Source organism: Aureococcus anophagefferens, assembly GCF_000186865.1.
Source record: "Aureococcus anophagefferens unplaced genomic scaffold AURANscaffold_2, whole genome shotgun sequence".
NCBI lineage: Eukaryota > Pelagophyceae > Pelagomonadales > Pelagomonadaceae > Aureococcus > Aureococcus anophagefferens.
Window position 1 is genome coordinate 3,147,452 of NW_008705562.1, and position 15,995 is coordinate 3,163,446.

At 72.9% G+C, this 15,995-nt stretch overlaps 5 protein-coding genes across 5 annotated transcripts; 2 read left to right on the forward strand and 3 right to left on the reverse strand.

Moving 5' to 3' along the window:
- Positions 1-3,094: 3,094 nt before the first annotated feature.
- AURANDRAFT_6360 (hypothetical protein) lies at positions 3,095-3,550 on the reverse strand (the record flags this gene model as incomplete). The annotated part of the gene is made up of 1 exon (XM_009034619.1): positions 3,095-3,550. A coding segment is annotated over one exon (456 nt), but the record flags the coding sequence as incomplete, so codon positions are not given.
- Positions 3,551-3,981: 431 nt separating this feature from the next.
- Positions 3,982-8,553, forward strand: AURANDRAFT_61446 (hypothetical protein; the record flags this gene model as incomplete). Its single annotated transcript, XM_009034955.1, has 5 exons — positions 3,982-6,470; positions 6,508-6,544; positions 6,881-6,935; positions 7,034-7,330; positions 7,595-8,553. 5 exons carry the CDS (start codon positions 3,982-3,984, stop codon positions 8,551-8,553), a joined length of 3,837 nt encoding a protein of 1,278 aa, XP_009033203.1.
- A 241-nt stretch (positions 8,554-8,794) lies between these two features.
- On the reverse strand, positions 8,795-9,748 carry AURANDRAFT_61447 (hypothetical protein; the record flags this gene model as incomplete). Its single annotated transcript, XM_009035010.1, has 1 exon — positions 8,795-9,748. One exon carries the CDS (start codon positions 9,746-9,748, stop codon positions 8,795-8,797), a length of 954 nt encoding a protein of 317 aa, XP_009033258.1.
- A 274-nt stretch (positions 9,749-10,022) lies between these two features.
- Positions 10,023-10,754, forward strand: AURANDRAFT_19920 (hypothetical protein; the record flags this gene model as incomplete). Its single annotated transcript, XM_009034956.1, has 1 exon — positions 10,023-10,754. One exon carries the CDS (start codon positions 10,023-10,025, stop codon positions 10,752-10,754), a length of 732 nt encoding a protein of 243 aa, XP_009033204.1.
- Positions 10,755-10,797: 43 nt separating this feature from the next.
- Positions 10,798-12,909, reverse strand: AURANDRAFT_61448 (hypothetical protein; the record flags this gene model as incomplete). Its single annotated transcript, XM_009035009.1, has 1 exon — positions 10,798-12,909. The coding sequence occupies one exon, from the start codon at positions 12,907-12,909 to the stop codon at positions 10,798-10,800; it is 2,112 nt and encodes a 703-aa protein (XP_009033257.1).
- Positions 12,910-15,995: the final 3,086 nt, after the last annotated feature.

Below are 15,995 nucleotides of genomic sequence, written 5' to 3' on the forward strand. Positions count from 1 at the left end.
CGAGCCGCCGCCGTCGACGCCCAGGGGCGAGAAGCGGCCGCCGCCGTCGCCCTGCTGCAGCGGGTTCTCCACGCCCTCGAAGCCTTCGTCGTCCGAGGACCCGGACTCGCTGCCCGACTCGAAGCCGCCGTTGAGCGCCGCGTCCATCTCCTCCTTGCTCATGTTCACGCTACATCGCGTCTCGCCGAGATTGTCGCCGCGTCGTCGACCGCCCATTGGTGGGAGGGGGGAGGGGGCTGCCCATCTGGACCTTGGCCACGAAGAATGGGATGCTGCGGCACCGTTGCGTGCAGCATCTTCATGGTGCCGCCGCGGTCGCGACGCGTCGACGAGGCCTCGAGGACTGAGCCGCAACACCGAGGCCGCGCCGCTGGCCATGCCGCCGAAGGCGGCAGGCCGCAAGGCCCGCGCGGCGCAGCTGCTCGGCAGCGACGCGTACCTGGCGACGAACAAGCCGCGGCGCGTGGCGTCGGGCAAGAAGCCGCCGGGCGGGCCGCTGCTGAACTGCACGTCGGAGTCGCGGCGGCGCGCCGCCGACGACACGGCGGCGGCGGCGCAGGCGCCGCCGCCCGCGCGCGTCGCCGCGTCGCCGCCGCCGCGGACGCGCGCCGCCGACGCCGCGTCCGTCGCCGTCGCGGCGGCGGCCGCCGCGGCCGCGGCGAGGCTCGGCGTCGACGCGGTCCGCGCGGCCTGCTGGGCGCTCATCGTCGGCGCGGCCTGCCGCTGGTGGTGCCTCCCGCGCTACCTGCCCGCGCTCCTGCGGCCGGCGCCGCCCGCCGCGGCGCCGCCGGCGGCCGCGACGCCGCCGTCGGAGCTCGCGGCGTGCTGGAACGGGCGGCCCGAGCGCGCGCCGCCGCTGCCGCTGCCGGACCTGCCCCCGTCGCTCGTCGACGTCGAGGAGCCCTGGATGGTCGAGGCGAAGCTGCCGAGCCGCTGGCCCGTCCGCGAGCGGCGCTTCCTCCGGCGGTGCCGCGACGAGTTCCGGGACCAGTTCGCGCGCGCGCCGCCGTACGTCGACGTCTACGGGGACCGGCGCCTGCTGCGCGTCTTCCGCATGGACCCAGAGCGCGACGAGGACAAGGCCGTCGCCAAGGTCGCCGAGTACCTGCGCTGGCGCGAGGCGACGGGCGCGGACGCGATGCGGCGCCTCGTGCCGTCGATCGGGCCCCACCCGGCCAAGTGGCCCCACGGCGACGTCATGCTCGACTGCATCCGGCTGCTCCAGTGCTCCGACGCCTACTACGACAAGATGGGCAACGCCGTGACCTGCTACCAGGCCTTCCACTGGCCCGCGGCGGACCTGAAGCGCCACCTCTGCGGCCTCGGCACCGCGCAGCTCGTCGAGTTCGTGACGTTCGCGGCGGAGTACAACGCGTCGCAGATGGAGAAGATCTCGCTGGCGCGCGAGGCCGTCGTGCTGGCCGACGCGAAGCGGCGCTTCGACGAGCGGCGGAAGAACGGCGAGGACGTCCGCGACCCGCCGCTGCTCCGCGAGGGCTGGGGCGAGATCACGCGGCTCTGCGCGATCACGGACATGGCCGGCTGCACGCTCGGCTCCGTCATGATGCCGACGCTCATCCCCGCCGTCATCCAGTCCGTGTCCGTCTTCCTCAACTACTACCCCTACATCGTGGGGCAGCTCCACGTCATCAACTGCCAGTCGACGATCGCGCGCGTCTTCCGCCGCGCGCTCGTCTCCGTGCTGCCGGAGCACGTCGCGTCGCAGATCCAGATCCACAGCGACTTCACGAACCTGTTCCGCAGCATCGCCAGGGACTCGCTCCCGGTCCAGGTCGGCGGCGACGCGCCCTGCGCGGAGCTCGTCCCGCCGCCGCCGCCGGGCGCGCACCGCCGGTCGCCGCCGCCGCCGGGGGGCGTCTAACTCGCATCGTCTTTTAGTCTGTGCCTCGGCGACGCGGTCGACGAGCCAGCTGGGCGCTTTCCGGCTTCAAAGCGTTCGTTCGTTCGAAGTTCGCGCTATCCCCCCACCCCGAGTCGCTTCATCCGTGCTTACAACCCGACGGCCTCGGGGGGCTTGCGGTCCTCGGTCATGAGGAGGAAGGTCAGCGCGAAGGAGCTCGCGCAGGCGACGTACTCGCCGCCGAGGACCCACGTGGCCACCCAGGCGCCGAGGTAGAGCCAGCGCCAGCCGCCCCACTGGAGCACGTGGCTCCGGACCATGACGGCCTCGACGGCGGCCGGGGACACCGCGCCCCCGCGCGCGGCGACGGGGAACATGAAGCCGGCGTGCACCATGAGGCGCGCGGACTGGCTGAAGCTGTAGGCCGAGAGCAGGAGGCAGGAGCCGGCCGACGCGAGCTGCCAGAACTCCGGCGTTCGCCAGAACCCGAGGCCGATGGTCGCGACGACCGTCTTCCAGAGCGAGCCGATGGACAGGCCGCTCAGCGTGAGCACCGTCGAGGCGAGGAACGCGTTCGTCGTGATCGCGTTGCGCAGCGTCTGGATCGCGTAGGTCCACTCCTCGGTCTCGAAGACGTGGCGCGCCCACTCGACGCGCGTCTCCCCCTGCGACTTGCGCCAGCTCGGGGCGCCCTCCGCCTCGCTCTTGCGCATGATGAGGTGGTAGCCGGCGATGTTGGCGACGCCCACGGCGAGAGAGCCCATCGGCGGGAGCGCGAGCTGCGCGATGTTGCCGGCGGTGACGCCCAGGGCCGCCGCCCCGAGAAGCGACAACTCCGGCGCCTGCTTCACGGCGCGTCGCGGCGCGACCAGTGGCGCGGTGCGACGCGGCGCGACGAGCGCGTGCGCTACGGTGGCGAGCAACAACGAGAACGCACGAGCCATCGCGTGCAACTGGTTTTTAAGAATGTCAAACATGTTCAACTTTGTCTTCAACCCGATTCGTCTCGAACCTCGCAGCGCGTGCAGCGCCGCAAGCTGGATCCTCCAAGTCCATTCACACGCCGTTAAGGGAGCCCCCCGCGGGCGCCCAGAAGTCGGCGACGACGCCCGCGGTGTCGTCGAGCAGGGGCGCGATTTTGCCGACGATGCCGGCGAGGACGCGGCGGCTTCTCCAGCCACCGGCGGCCACGACGCGATCCACGAGAGCGCTCACTTTCCGGCCTCGTGGCTTGGCGTGGAATACGGCGCGGTCATCGCCGATGCGGAGCAGCAGCCGGGCCAGGTCGAGCTTGCCGTAATGAATCGCGAAGAAGAGAGGCGTCTTCCCTCTCTCGTTCGACGCGTTGACGTCGGCGCCCTCGGCGATGAGTGCATCGACGCACGCTCGAGAATTGACCGCGACCGCCTTGTGGAGTGGCGTGTTCCCGCGTCGGCTCCTCGCGCGTACGTCCGCGCCCGATTCGAGCAGACGCCGGACGTTGCGCGGTTTGCTGCCCGCGGCGGCGCAATGGAGCGGCGTCTCCTGCGCGTAGTTTCTCGCTTCCGTGTGAGCTCCATGCTCAAGCAAGGTGTCCACTGCCACCCAAGAGAAGCGGACGTGTGCTCCTCCGCACGCGATGTGCAGAGCGGTGCGCCCGAAGAAGTCGTCCTCCCCGGGGCGTTCGATTTCGTTCACGTCGGCGCCTGCTACGATGTGACGCATGAGAGGGTCTATGTCACCCGTACACATCGCATGGCGAGTCGCAACGAAAATGTCATCATCCTCGACGGCGTTTTCATCGTCGCTTGAGCTCCAGCCCTCAGCCCTCAGCCGCGACATGATGTTTAGCCCTTGACGGCGATACGCGGGCGCTAACATTCTCGACGTCCGCAAGGCGGGGGCGGGCCGACGCGATCAAAACAAGATGGGCAGCCGCTCAAAACATCACCATCGTGCCGGCCGACGCGATCAAAACAAGGCTGGGCAGCCGCTCAAAACATCACCATCGTGCTGGCCTGCGTTCAACAAAGCAGACGAAGCCAGCGATGCACTCAGCGAGAGCTTTGCGAGGTGGGAGGCAGCTCGACGCGCCGAAGCCCGTGGGAGGCAGCTCGACGCGCCGAAGCCCGCCGCGCACCATGGCGAAGGGCAAGAAGTCCGGCGCGTTCCTGAACCAGAAGAAGAAGGCCGGGAGCGCCGACTTCTCGAACCCCAAGGCCAAGGTCGGGCGCAAGGTCAAGCGCCGCGTCGGCGAGACGGACGCGTCCTTCCAGACGCGCCAGCTGAGCATCGGCGAGCAGAGCATCGCGCGGCAGAAGAAGGACGGCGCGAAGACGAGCAAGCGGGGCCTCACGTGCGAGGAGCACCTCGGCCAGCTCGGGCACCACAACGACAAGGCGCGCGCGGCCGCCGCCGAGGGCCTCGCGGACATCTGCGCCGCGCACGCCGACGAGGCCTGGCGCCTCTTCGGCCCGCTCCTGGACGGCGCCGCGCGGCTGCTCGGCGACGCGCACCGGCCCTGCCGCCGGCACGCGCTGCGCCTGCTCCAGGCGGGCCTCGTGCCCGCGGTCGCGCGCGACGCGCCGGGCAACGCGGCGCTGGACGACGCGCAGGCGTCGACGCGGCGCGCGGCGGTGCGGGCCGCGGCGCCGCTCCTCGCCGCGCGCCTCGGCGCGGCGCTGTCGTCCTTCGACGGCGGCTGCCGCGCGGACGCCGCGGAGGCGCTCGAGAGCTTCCTCGTCGACCACGGCGACGACGACCTGCGCCGGGCCGTCGCGGCGAACCTGCTCGGCCCGTTGCTGACGCCGCTGGCCAACGCCGCGCGCGTCGCGCCCGCGCCCCGGGACCACGAGGCGGGCAAGTCCGCGTACCGGCCGACGCTGCTCCGCGTCGTCGCCGCGCTCTTCCTGGCCGACGCGCCGGCGAGGAAGCGCGGGCGGCGCTTCTCCTTCGCGCCCGAGGACGACGTCTTGGACGTCGACGACGTGGCGGAGGGCGACGACGCGATCCCGGGGCACCGCGGCGTCGTGCTGCTGCGGGACGTCCGTCGCGCGCGGCCCGGCGACTGGCGGCGGCGCGAGGCGGCGGCGGCGGCGACCGCGACGGTCGCGGACGGCGAGGCCGCCGCGCGCGTCGAGGACGCCGCGAGCGCGCGGCGGGAGCTCGCGGGCCGCGTCGCCGAGCTCGCCGCGGACGCGGTGCGCCGCGCGGAGGCGACCGGCGCGACGACGGCCGCGGCGTCTCTCGCGCTCGAGGAGCTCGAGCCCCTGTGCTGCCTCGCGCGGCGCCGGCCGGACCTGTTCGGCGCGACGCGCGAGTTGCTCGCGAAAGCGGCGCCGCTGCGCCTGGGCGACCGCGCGGCGTCGCAGCTCGCCCAGGGCGTCGCGGAGCGCGCGGACGCGGCGCTCCTGTCCTGCGCCGTCGACGCGGGCCTCGCGGGCAAGGCCGTCGGGCCGGCGCTCGAGTTATTGAAGAAGCACCAGGCCGGCGGCCGCGGCGTCGTGCGGCGGCTGCTGCTCACGGGCGTCTCGGGCGACGCGAGGCGACGATTGCTCGCGGCCGCGGGCGTCGACGGCGGCCGGGATCCCCAGCTGCTGGCGGACCTCGCGGCGGCGGCGGCGCGGGACCTGGCGCCGGGCGTCGACCGCGGCGACGACGCGGCGCTGGCGGGCTGGGCCGGGTCCCTCGCGGCGCTCGTCGGCGCCGGCGGCGCCAAGGACGGCCGCGCGCTCCGCGCGGTCGTCGACGCGGTGCGCCGGTCGCCGGCGCACTCGGCGGTGCCCGCCGCCGTCGCGCGGCATCTCGTCGGCGTCGTAGCTTCGCCGTCGAGCTGGCCCGCGGCCGGCGCGCTGCTCTACCACCTGCCGCTGCCGCTCGGCGACGACGTCGTCGACGCGGCGGCGGCGGCCGCGGCCGCGACGCCCGCGGCGGCGCGCGCGCTCCTCGACGCGCTGACGGCGCGCGCGGCGCGGGACGAGGATGGCGGCGCCGGCGCGTGCCTCGCGCGGGGCGCCGCGGCGCTGCTCGAGCGGAGCGCCGCGGCGCTGCGGGACGGCGACGCCGCGGCGGCCGCGTTCCTCGCCGCGCGCGACGCGGCGGCGAGCGTCGCCGAGGCCGACGCGGGGCCCCTCGTCGCCGCGCTGGCGACGATGGTCGACGGCGCGCTGGCGCGGCCGGGCGGCGACGACGCGGCCGCGCGGCGGTCGCGGCAGGCGCGCGTCGAGTACCTCTGCGTGTCGCTCTGCCGCGCGCTGCCGGAGGCGTCGCTCGACGACGCGCTCGCGGCGCGGGTCGCCGCGCTCGCCCTGCGGCGCCTCGCGGCGGCGGAGCGGTCCGCGGGCGAGGGCCTCGGGCCCGCGGCGGCGGCGGCCGCGGGCCTGCTCCGGGACCGGCCGCGCGTCCGCGCGCGGGCCTACGCGGCCGTCGACGCCGCCGTCGCCGGCGCCGTCGGCGACGCGACGCCCCTGCCCAAGTGCGCGGCGTTGGCGCTCGCGTACGCGCTCCGCGACGCGTCGCTCCGGGCCGACGGCGCGCTGGCGGCGCTCGCGCGCCGCGCGAAGGACGGCCTGCTGCGCGGGGGGGACCTCGAGGTGCGGGACGCGGCGCTGCGCGTGGAGGCGCTGCTGGCGTAAGTAGGTATGTCACTTTCTAAGCTTCTCCATCAGCCAACTAAGTGTCACGGTGACGGGCCCCTGCACGACGGTCCGCCCCCGGGACGGGGGCCGGGGACGGCGGGCACGGGGGTTCCGGCACGGTAAATGCGCTCCGGGCACGCGGCCCGGCACGGGCCCGGCACGCGGCACGGCACTCGGCACGGGCCCCCGGGCACGGGCCGGGCACGGGCCGGGGAGGCCCGGCACGGGCCCGGCACGGGGCCCCGGGCACGGCCCGGGCACGGGCCGGGGACGTGGCCGGGGACCGCGGCACGCACCGTTGTGCAGGGCCCCCTACGGTGGTAATTAAATTATTTAAGTGTGGCAAAAAAACGACCCCTGGCGAAATTTGAGAAGTTGAGCCGCGCTCTCCGGCGGTTGGCAGGCAATACGCAGCACCGTCGCTTTTGCAATTGAGAGCGGTCGTTTACGCTCTCGCGGTAAGCAGCGCGCACGCGGCGTCCGTCGCGGTCGCGCGCGCGCGCGACGACGACGCGCCGTCGAAAGCCGCGCGCTCTAACACCACCGACGCGCGCAGGTCTCTCGCCCAACGACAAAATGTCCGTCGAGCTCAAGCGCGCGCCCCCGCGCCGCCGCCGGTCGTCCACGATGGAGGCGGCGCCGGACGGCGACGCGCAGAAGCGCGTGGCGCCCTTCCTCACGAAGCTCTCGAACCTCGTCGAGTCCTGCCCGCCCGAGGTGGGCGGCTGGACGCCGGACGGCCTCTCCTTCCTCGTCAACGACGAGGCGATCACGCACCAAGTACTCCCGAACTTCTTCTCGCACACGAACTTCCGGTCCTTCTGCCGCCAGCTCAGCTGCTGCGCGCGCCCGCGTCCGTTCCGTCGACCCCTTTCGCCTTTCGCGCTCGACGCGTTCGTACCGCGACGCCTTCCGCTCTCGCCGCGACCGTCTCGTACGCGCCGATCACCCTCGCCGCGCCCGTCCGCGCCCTTCGCCCTCGATCCCATACCCCCTCGAAAAGCCATCCCACGCCTCGCAAAGCCCATCATCGCCCCGCGGCGCGGCGGCGGCCTTCGAATCTCCGGAAGCTCGTTCGGAAACGCGCGAACGCTCACCCCTCTCTTCCCCTCCGCAGACGGCTTCCGCAAGACGCGCCGCCGCAAGCTCTCCGCGGCCAACGGCCAGTGCGGCTGGAGCGAGTTCAGCCACGCGTTCTTCGTGCGCAACCGGCGGGACCTGCTCTGCCAGATCAAGCGCATGGAGCACCTCTCGACGTCGTCGAGCAACGGCGAGCCCGCGGAGGAGCAGCCGACGAAGCGGCCGCGCCTGCCGTCCGTCGACGACGAGCACGCGGCCGCGCTCTCGCTCCGCGAGATGGCCGCGCCGGCGGACGAGGCGCGGCCGTCCGTGGGCCCCGTCGGCGGCGCCGCCGGCTTCCCCGGCGACGGCCTCGCCGCGCTCACGGCGGCCATCGCCTCCGTGCCGTCGCCGGCGGGCAAGGCGACGCCCTCCGGCCTCGGCCGGAACTCGCACAACGCGCGGCCGTCCTTCGGCGACGACGCGCGCAAGTCGCTGCCCGCGGACGTCACGATCCGCCCCGCCGCCGTGCCCGTGACGGTGAACCCGCCGGACACGCCGGCGGACCGCCGCTTCTCCGCCGACATCGGCCGCGCGTGGCCCGCGACGGCGCCCTGGTCGCCCGACGCCGTCGTCCACAAGCCCGCCGCGCCGCCGGCCGCGCACTTCCTCGCCGCGCGCGTCGTCTCCCAGGCCGAGTCCGAGGACGACGCGCCGGCGGCCTTCCCGGCGCCGGCGCCCGCGCCGCCCAAGTGCGAGGTGCTCCGCCTCCAGCAGCGCGTCGACACGCTCGAGGGCCTCCTCAAGGAGCGCGACTCCTTCATCCAGGAGCTCTTCGCGAAGACGCACGTCGTCGAGACGCCGTCGGTCACGCCCCGGCAACACCAGGGCCCGATGGACCCCTTCGCCGACCCGTCCGCGGCCGCGGCGCAGCCCCCGCGCGCCGCGGCGCCCTACGTGCCCATCGCGCCCCGCTGCGTGACGGAGCCCGGCGCGACGCACGTCGCCGCCGTCTAGACGGTCCCCTTGGCAGTCGTCGAGCATCGACGCGCCGCGACCGTCTCCCAAACAACAACACCAACCCCCGAGTCGGATCCAAGACCCCCCCGACACGACCTCCCGGGAACGTCGACGCCACGACGTCCTCCCGCGCGGGTTCGCCGACGGCACCAAGTCCGCTGTCGGAACCCGCGCCGAGCCCCGGGGCCAACTTCCGGCGAATCAACACCGCCGCAGCCCTTTTTAACATAGTTCAAAATTACCCCCCGTCCCGGCTCGGAGCCGCGACGTCCGACGTCTTCTGGTAGGGCGACGACCGCCACCAGATGTTCGCGATCCACTTCGTGCCGCCCGGCGCCACGGGCAGGCCCGCGTGGAGCGACATGGGGTGGCGGTCCGTGCTGTCCTCGTAGCAGTTGTAGAAGACGAAGAGCGACCCGCGCCGCGGCCGCACGACGAACTCCGCGGGCGTCTCCGAGTGGAAGGCCGTGCCGCCGCCCTTTTCGACGTCGTTCAAGTACAAGATCGCCGTCACGCGCCTCTGCCCCGCGTAGGTGCGCCCGCGCACGGCGGCCCGGCGCCCGCGCGCCGCGTCGAGCGGAAACGCGTCGAAATGCGGCTTGTATTCGCCGCCGGCGCCGTATTTCACGACTTGGAGCGACTCCGCGTGCGACAGGGGCACGTCGATGAGCTCGGCGACGCGGCGCGCGAGCCAGGGGTCGTCCGGCGACCGCGGCACCCACGCGACCTGCGCGCTCCGCGAGGAGCCCGCCTGCTCGCCCGCGCCGTCGCCGGCGACGAGCGCGGCCGACAGCCTCGGCGTCGCCTCCGCTATGATCCGATCGCACTCGGCGCCCGTGGCGAAGTCGCGGACGCAGAAGGCGAGCGGGGCCGTCGACAGGACCTCGCAGGGCCCGTGGCGGCCCGCGGCGCTGAGCGCCTCGGCGCGGCGCCGCGTCGCCGCCCAGTCGTCGCGCGTGATCACGTCCTCCCGTTCGACGAAGACGGAGGCGCTCGCCCAGCCGCTGACGGGCGACGTCAGCTGGAGCCGCGTCTTGCCGCCGACGCGCAGCTCGCCGACGGCGACGGCGGCCTCGAAGCGCTCGAGCGTCGCGACGATCTGCGAGTCGCTGTTCGGATCGATGTCCTCGCGCACCAAGGCGCCGTTCTTGCCGCAGACCAGCAAGCGCCGCGGCGTCGCGTACTCGAGCATCAGTATCCCCAGTATCGCGTGTTGCGCGTCTCAACCGCTATCGATCGGTGTGTGAGACAGCACTCAGTTTCGCATCTCCATAGCCCTCCCAGCGCGCCACTGCACAGTGCTGTGCATGTCTGTGGAATGTTTCGGCGAGCAGCGAGAGAGCAGCCCATGATGCCGCGAGGCAGCCCATCGCGACGCGCGCGGCCGCCGTGCGCCTCGTCGCGGTCCGTCGTCTGCGACCCGTCGTCCGCGACCCGCCGGCGCGCCGCGTAAACACGCGAAACCAATGCTGCGCGAGTTCCTGAAGCTCGGCGCGACCTGTGCCGCGCTCGCCGTCTTCTTCACGCCGCTCGAGGCGGCGCGAAAGATCACGCGCGAGAGGAACGTCGGCGCGCTGACGCCCGTGCCCTTCGGCGCCATCGCGCTCAACTGCAGCATCTGGGTCGTCTACGGGATCATCGTGCGCGACTGGGTGCCCCTCGTCGCGTCGAACGCCGTCGGGAGCGCGTCGGGCGTCTACTGCCTCGGCGTCTTCGCGAGGCACGCGAAGCCGCCGCTCCAGCTCCACGCGCGGCGCCTGCGCACGGGCGTCGTCGGCGGCTTCGCCTGCCTCCTGTTCGCGGCGCGCGGCGCCATGTGGCGCGGCGTCGACAAGGCCGCGCCCGCCGGCGGCGACCTCGCCGCGTGGGACGCGGGCCTGCTCGAGCTCGTCGGCCGCGTCGGCGTCGGCGCCTGCGTCGCCATGTTCGCGAGCCCGCTGTCGACGATCAAACGGGTCCTCTCGACGCGGTCCACCGCGTCCATGGCGCCGAGCGTGACGCTCGCGTCCGCGGCGTGCTCGCTGCTCTGGACGCTCTACGGCCGCGACATCGACGACCTCTACGTCTGGGGGCCCAACGTCGCGGGCCTGGCCTTTTCCCTGGCGCAGCTCGGGCTCTTCGGCATCTTCGGCATGCCCCCGGCGCCGGCGGACATGTCCGGCCTGCCGCCGCTGCTGGACATCGAGCTCGCGCGGTAACACAGGCGCGATGTAACACAGGCATGCTTGCTTATTATACAGGTCAGACGAGGACCCTGCGGAGCTGGCGCTCCGTGTAGACCGTCTCGCTGTCGTCGGCGGGCCAGTAGACGACGTAGGTGTTCGTCGCCGCGTCGTGGCTCTCGACCTCGCCGTCGTAGGGCGTGGGGTTGAGGTCGTGGGTGAAACAGCCGCCCGCGCGGACGCGGCGGCCGACGAGCGAGGAGTCGTCGACCTTGCCGCGCTTGGGCCGCGGCGCGGCGAGGCTCGGCGGCGCGGCGTTGAGCGCGGCGGCCTTGCGCTTCGGCCGCGGCTTCCCGGGCGCCGCGACGGGCGCCGGGGCCGCGACGGGCGCCGGTACCGCGACGGGCGCCGGCGCCGCGACGGGCGCCGCGGCTGCGACGGGCGCCGGGGCCGCCTCGGCGACGAGGCTGATGTACGTGGCCTTGACGCCGGTCTCGCAGTCGCCGTCGTCGTAGGCGATGTCGTAGAGGCCGCCGCCGGCGGCCGCGATCACGCCGGGGTACCACTCGGCGCCCCGCTCGAAGCGCGCCTCGACGCGCTCGCCGACCGCGAAGACCGCCTCGGCCTCGCGCACGGAGTAGGCGCCGTCGTCGATCATGGCTTTCGTCACCTTGCCCTCGACGACGTCGGGCGCCGCCGCGGGCGCCGGCGACGGGAGGCGCAGGATCTGGGACGTCGCGAGCGCCTCCTTCTCCGCGAGGCTGCTGCAGTTGCTCAGCAGCGACGCGCTGCGCTCGCGGCGGGCGACGGGCTTCTCCTGCACGGCCGGCTCGGGCGTCGGCGGCTTCGGCGCCGGCGGCGTCGGCGGCTGCTTGGTCGCCGGCGCCTTGGCCTTGGCCTTGGGCGTCGACGGCTTGGCCTTGGGCGTCGGCGGCTTGGCCTTGGGCGACGACGGCGGCGCGGCGGCCGGCGGCGGCTTCCACGAGTCGAGCAGCGCGCGCGCCTCGGCCCGGACCTCGGCCGACGGCAGCGCGAGGAAGGCCTTGATCGTGGGCAGGCAGGCCCGGGCCCAACCCATGGACTCCTTGCGCACGAGGTAGCACGCCTTGAGCGCGAGCATGATGGTCTCGTCGTCGCGGCCGCACGCGTCGACGACCGCCGCGCGCGTCGACTCGCCGTCGCCCGGGATCGGCGACGCCCAGGCGGGCCGCGGCGGCGGCGCGGCGTCCGCGACGGCGACCGGCGGCGCCGGCTCGGGCTCCGGCGCCTCCTCGCCCTTGGCCTCGGCCTCGCCCTCGGCCTCGTCGGCGACGAGCGACGACGACCGCGCCCAGACGCGCGACAGCAGCTCGTCCGTGGACACCGACGGCGGGACGTGCGCCGGCGCGTCGTTCGCCGTCTCCTCGTCGGGCGCGGCCGCCGGCGCCGGCGCCTCGGCGGGCGCGGGCCCGAAGACCGTGACGACCGGGCCTCGCGGTTTCGGCTCGGCGAGCGGCTCGGGCGCGGGCGGCTCGGGCGCGGGCGGCTCGGGCGCCGGCTCGGGCGCGGCCGGCTCGGCCGCGTCCTCGGAGTAGCGCCGGGAGACCGACGACTCGGACCGCTGGCGCGCCGGCCGGGCCTTGGCCTTGGCCTTGGGCGCCTCGAGGAGCCGCGCGGCGCCGGCGCCCGCGTAGACGACGAAGCCGACCTCCTCGGCCTCGAGCGAGATGCCGAGCGGGTCCGGGACGACGGCGAGGACCCGGGTCTCGTCGAGGCGCAGCACGAGGGCCTTGGCCCCCTTGGACGCGTCGCCGCGGAGGGCCCCGCAGAGCCGCCGGAGCCGCGCGCGCGACGCGTCGTCGCCCCGGAGCAGGCCCGTCGCGGCCACCACGCACGCGTCGCCCAGGTCCTGGCCTTCCAGCGCGCCCCGGTCGCGCGTCCGCGCCGCCATCAGCAGGACGAGGCGGTCCGGCAGCAGGGCGTCGCCGTAGAGGCTCACCGCGGCGACGCGGCCGATGGGCTCCGGCAGCCCCGCGCCCGCGTTCCGCACCGAGAGCTCCAGCTCGCGCGTCGGCGGCGGCGCGGCGGGCGGCGGCGGCGCGGCGGGCGGCTGCGGTGCGCTCGGCGGCGGCGCGCTCGGCGGCGGCGCGCTCGGCGGCGGCGCGCTCGGCGGCGGCGGCGCGTCCCGCGCCTGGAACCGCGGCTCGCTCATCCACGCCGGCGTGAGCCGCTCGCGGCCGCGGCCGAGCGCCCGCGGCGGATCCCGCGACTCCGCGGCCCCGTCGCTCCGCTGCTGGGGCGCTGGCGCCGGCGCTCGGGAGCCGGCGCCGCCGCCGCCGCGTCGGCCCGAGTCGCGGACGTCGGCGCCGCGGCCCCAGCCGCCGCCGCCGTCGGCGCGCGGTTGGTCGCGGCTGTTCTCGCTAGCCCAGCCGTTCGCCGTGGCCGGAGCGCCCCAGCCGCTCGCGGCGGGCGCCGCGGCAGCCGCGGCCCAGCCGCTCGCGGGCGGATTCTCGCTCCGGCGCTCCGGCGGCCCGCGGTCCGCGCGCGCGGCGGCGCCCCAGCCGTCGCTGCGCGGCTCGTCGCGCGCGCCCCAGCCGTTGCTGCTCGCGGGAGCCGACCCCCAGCCGCTGCCGCTCGCGGCGGGCGCAGCGCCCCAGCCAGAAGAATCCGAAGGATTTGGATTCGCGGCGCCCCAGCCGCCTCCTGAAGCCGCTGAACTCGCGTGCGAGCGAGCTGCTTCAGCCGCGGCGCCCCAGCCGCCGCCTGTTGTCGTTGTTGTCGCGGAGCCCCAGCCGGCCATGAGCGGATACGCGTCGGCGCACTGGGAGATCTCAAGTCACGGAGAGCATGCGGAGTCGATCACAGCTCTGGTTCAACGAAGGCTTCAACCACGTCCGGCCTGCACCGACGTCGCCGCGTGCCAAGCTCGAGCCCACGTCCCTCGTCCTCGCGACGGGCGTCGACGTCTTCGGCTGCCGCCACACGCCCAGCGGCGCCTTCGACCTCATCGCCGACTACTTCAACTACGCGCTCCTCCTCCTTCTCCTCCTCGGCGGCCTCTCCGTCGGCGCGCTCCTCCTCCGCAAGGCCGCCCAGGCCAAGAACCTCGCCATCCAGTGGGCCTAGGCGCGCGCGCGTTCGGTTACGCTGTTCTAGCGCACGCGCGACCGGCCCTCGCTGATAGGGCGGTCGTCGGCAGCATCCGGGATCGTTCGGTCCGGACGGGACGGGGTCGGCGGGCGACGCGCTAGCCGCGCGGCCGACGGGTCGCCCGCCGAGGTTCCAGAGTATCATTGCCAAGACCGGCTGCGTGGCCCAAGAGCTCGACGACGCCCGAGCGACCGACGCGCAGCCGCGCGGGCCGTTCCGAGCCGGTCGGTCGATCCCGTCGGAGGAGCGACAGCCGCGCGACGTCGGCCGACCGGCACCGCTCGGCGCGAGCTTCTGGTCCGAGCACGACCCCATCGTCGCCGACCCTTACGCGCCGCGCTGGAGCTCCGGGAGCCCGAAGACGCCGCGGTCCGCGCGCGGCCGACCCGCTCGGGAACCCGTTTTCGGAGCGGCGAGCGCGGACCGATTTCGGCGCGGCGCGAGCTCGCGACGGCGCCAGTGACCGGGTCCAGGGGTTCGACGAGCGGATCAAAGCCTCAGCGGGCGCCGAGGAACCCGGTGCACCGCGGGGCCGCGTGCAGACCGCGCCGTCGCCGGGACGAGCCGAAAGCTGCCCGAGCGCGAGAGCGCGGTCGCCGACGCCGACCGCGGCGCGTCCGCGGCCGAGGACGGTCCCGGGGGGCTCCGCGGAGGCGGTGGCGGCGGCCGGGAGGGCGGCGTCGGCGCGCGGGGCGGCGGCGACGACGTGCCGCGCGGCGCCGGCGGCCGAAAGCTGCCCCAAATGGCCAAGCTTGGGGAGGCTGCCCCGGGGCTGCCAACGGTGCGACGCGGGTTTACTGGATAGATTGAAGCGTGTGACTACTCCGGGACTGGATAAATGTGTGACAACCCGCAAATGGCACCGCTATTTTTGACCAACAGTCACGAGTAGTCAGAGGTCCGTAGTATACTGTCGAAAAAATCACGACTACTCGACATACCGCAAATGTCGTTTTGTCGGTGTGCCCCGCCTCGCGCATACCTTATGGAGGAGGCAGAAATTCGAATGAGTTTCAGCCTCCCCGCCGGTCGACAGTTCAGCAATGAACAGTCGAGCGGTTCAGTAGACTGACGAGAGTCTCTTGGGTGGGTCCACTGGTCGATATCAGTGGTCTCGCTTGGGGCTGATCAGTGTCTTACTACGGAGTGGTCGACTGGTTTGAGTTGTACTACTCCCAGTCCCACGAAGTACCGCCAGCTCAGTTCGCTGAGTCTGCGCGACCTGATAGAAGCTCTTGCGTTGGTACGCCATGCGAAGAGTGGTCCTACTCGTAGGACCGGTTCTATTGTGCACAAGTCGCATGCGACCAGTGGTCGAGATAGGTTTTCTAGTAGAACCAGGTCTCGGTCGCTGAGCGTGCAACGAAGGCCCTACTCCGGGAGCCAACGAATACTGGTGACCGTTGCCTATCGACTGTTCGCCCTGCATCTCGCAGGCGGGCGTCGAGGTCGGTGTGCTTTGCTCGTTTGGTCCTCTCGGTGTCGGCGCTTGAAAGTGCGAGAAGGTTGATCCTTCGACACGATCGAGTGGTTCGACGTTCCATTGGGGAAGCCCTTTGGAGTTACGTCGGACCGGTCGTTCGACGGTTGCTTCGGCGACTGTCACTCTACGCTATTTGCAAAAAGCGCCAAGGCTCTCGGTTTTATACTGAGGTCGAGTCGCGACTGAAGGACACTTAGTGTTCCTTCGGTGGGAATAGCAATCTGGTTGATTCTGCCAGTAGTCATACGCTCGTCTCAAAGATTAAGCCATGCATGTCTAAGTATAAACGATTTTGTACTGTGAAACTGCGAATGGCTCATTATATCAGTTATAGTTTATTTGATAGTCCCTTACTACATGGATACCCGTAGTAATTCTAGAGCTAATACATGCATCGACTCCCAACTGCTTCGGCGGACGGGACGTATTTATTAGATTGAAACCAATGCGGGGGAGACCCCGGTATTGTGGTGAGTCATGATAACTTTGCGAATCGCATGGCCTTGTGCCGGCGATGGATCATTCAAGTTTCTGCCCTATCAGCTTTGGATGGTAGGGTATTGGCCTACCATGGCATTAACGGGTAACGGAGAATTGGGGTTCGATTCCGGAGAGGGAGCCTGAGAGACGGCTACCACATCCAAGGAAGGCAGCAGGCGCGTAAT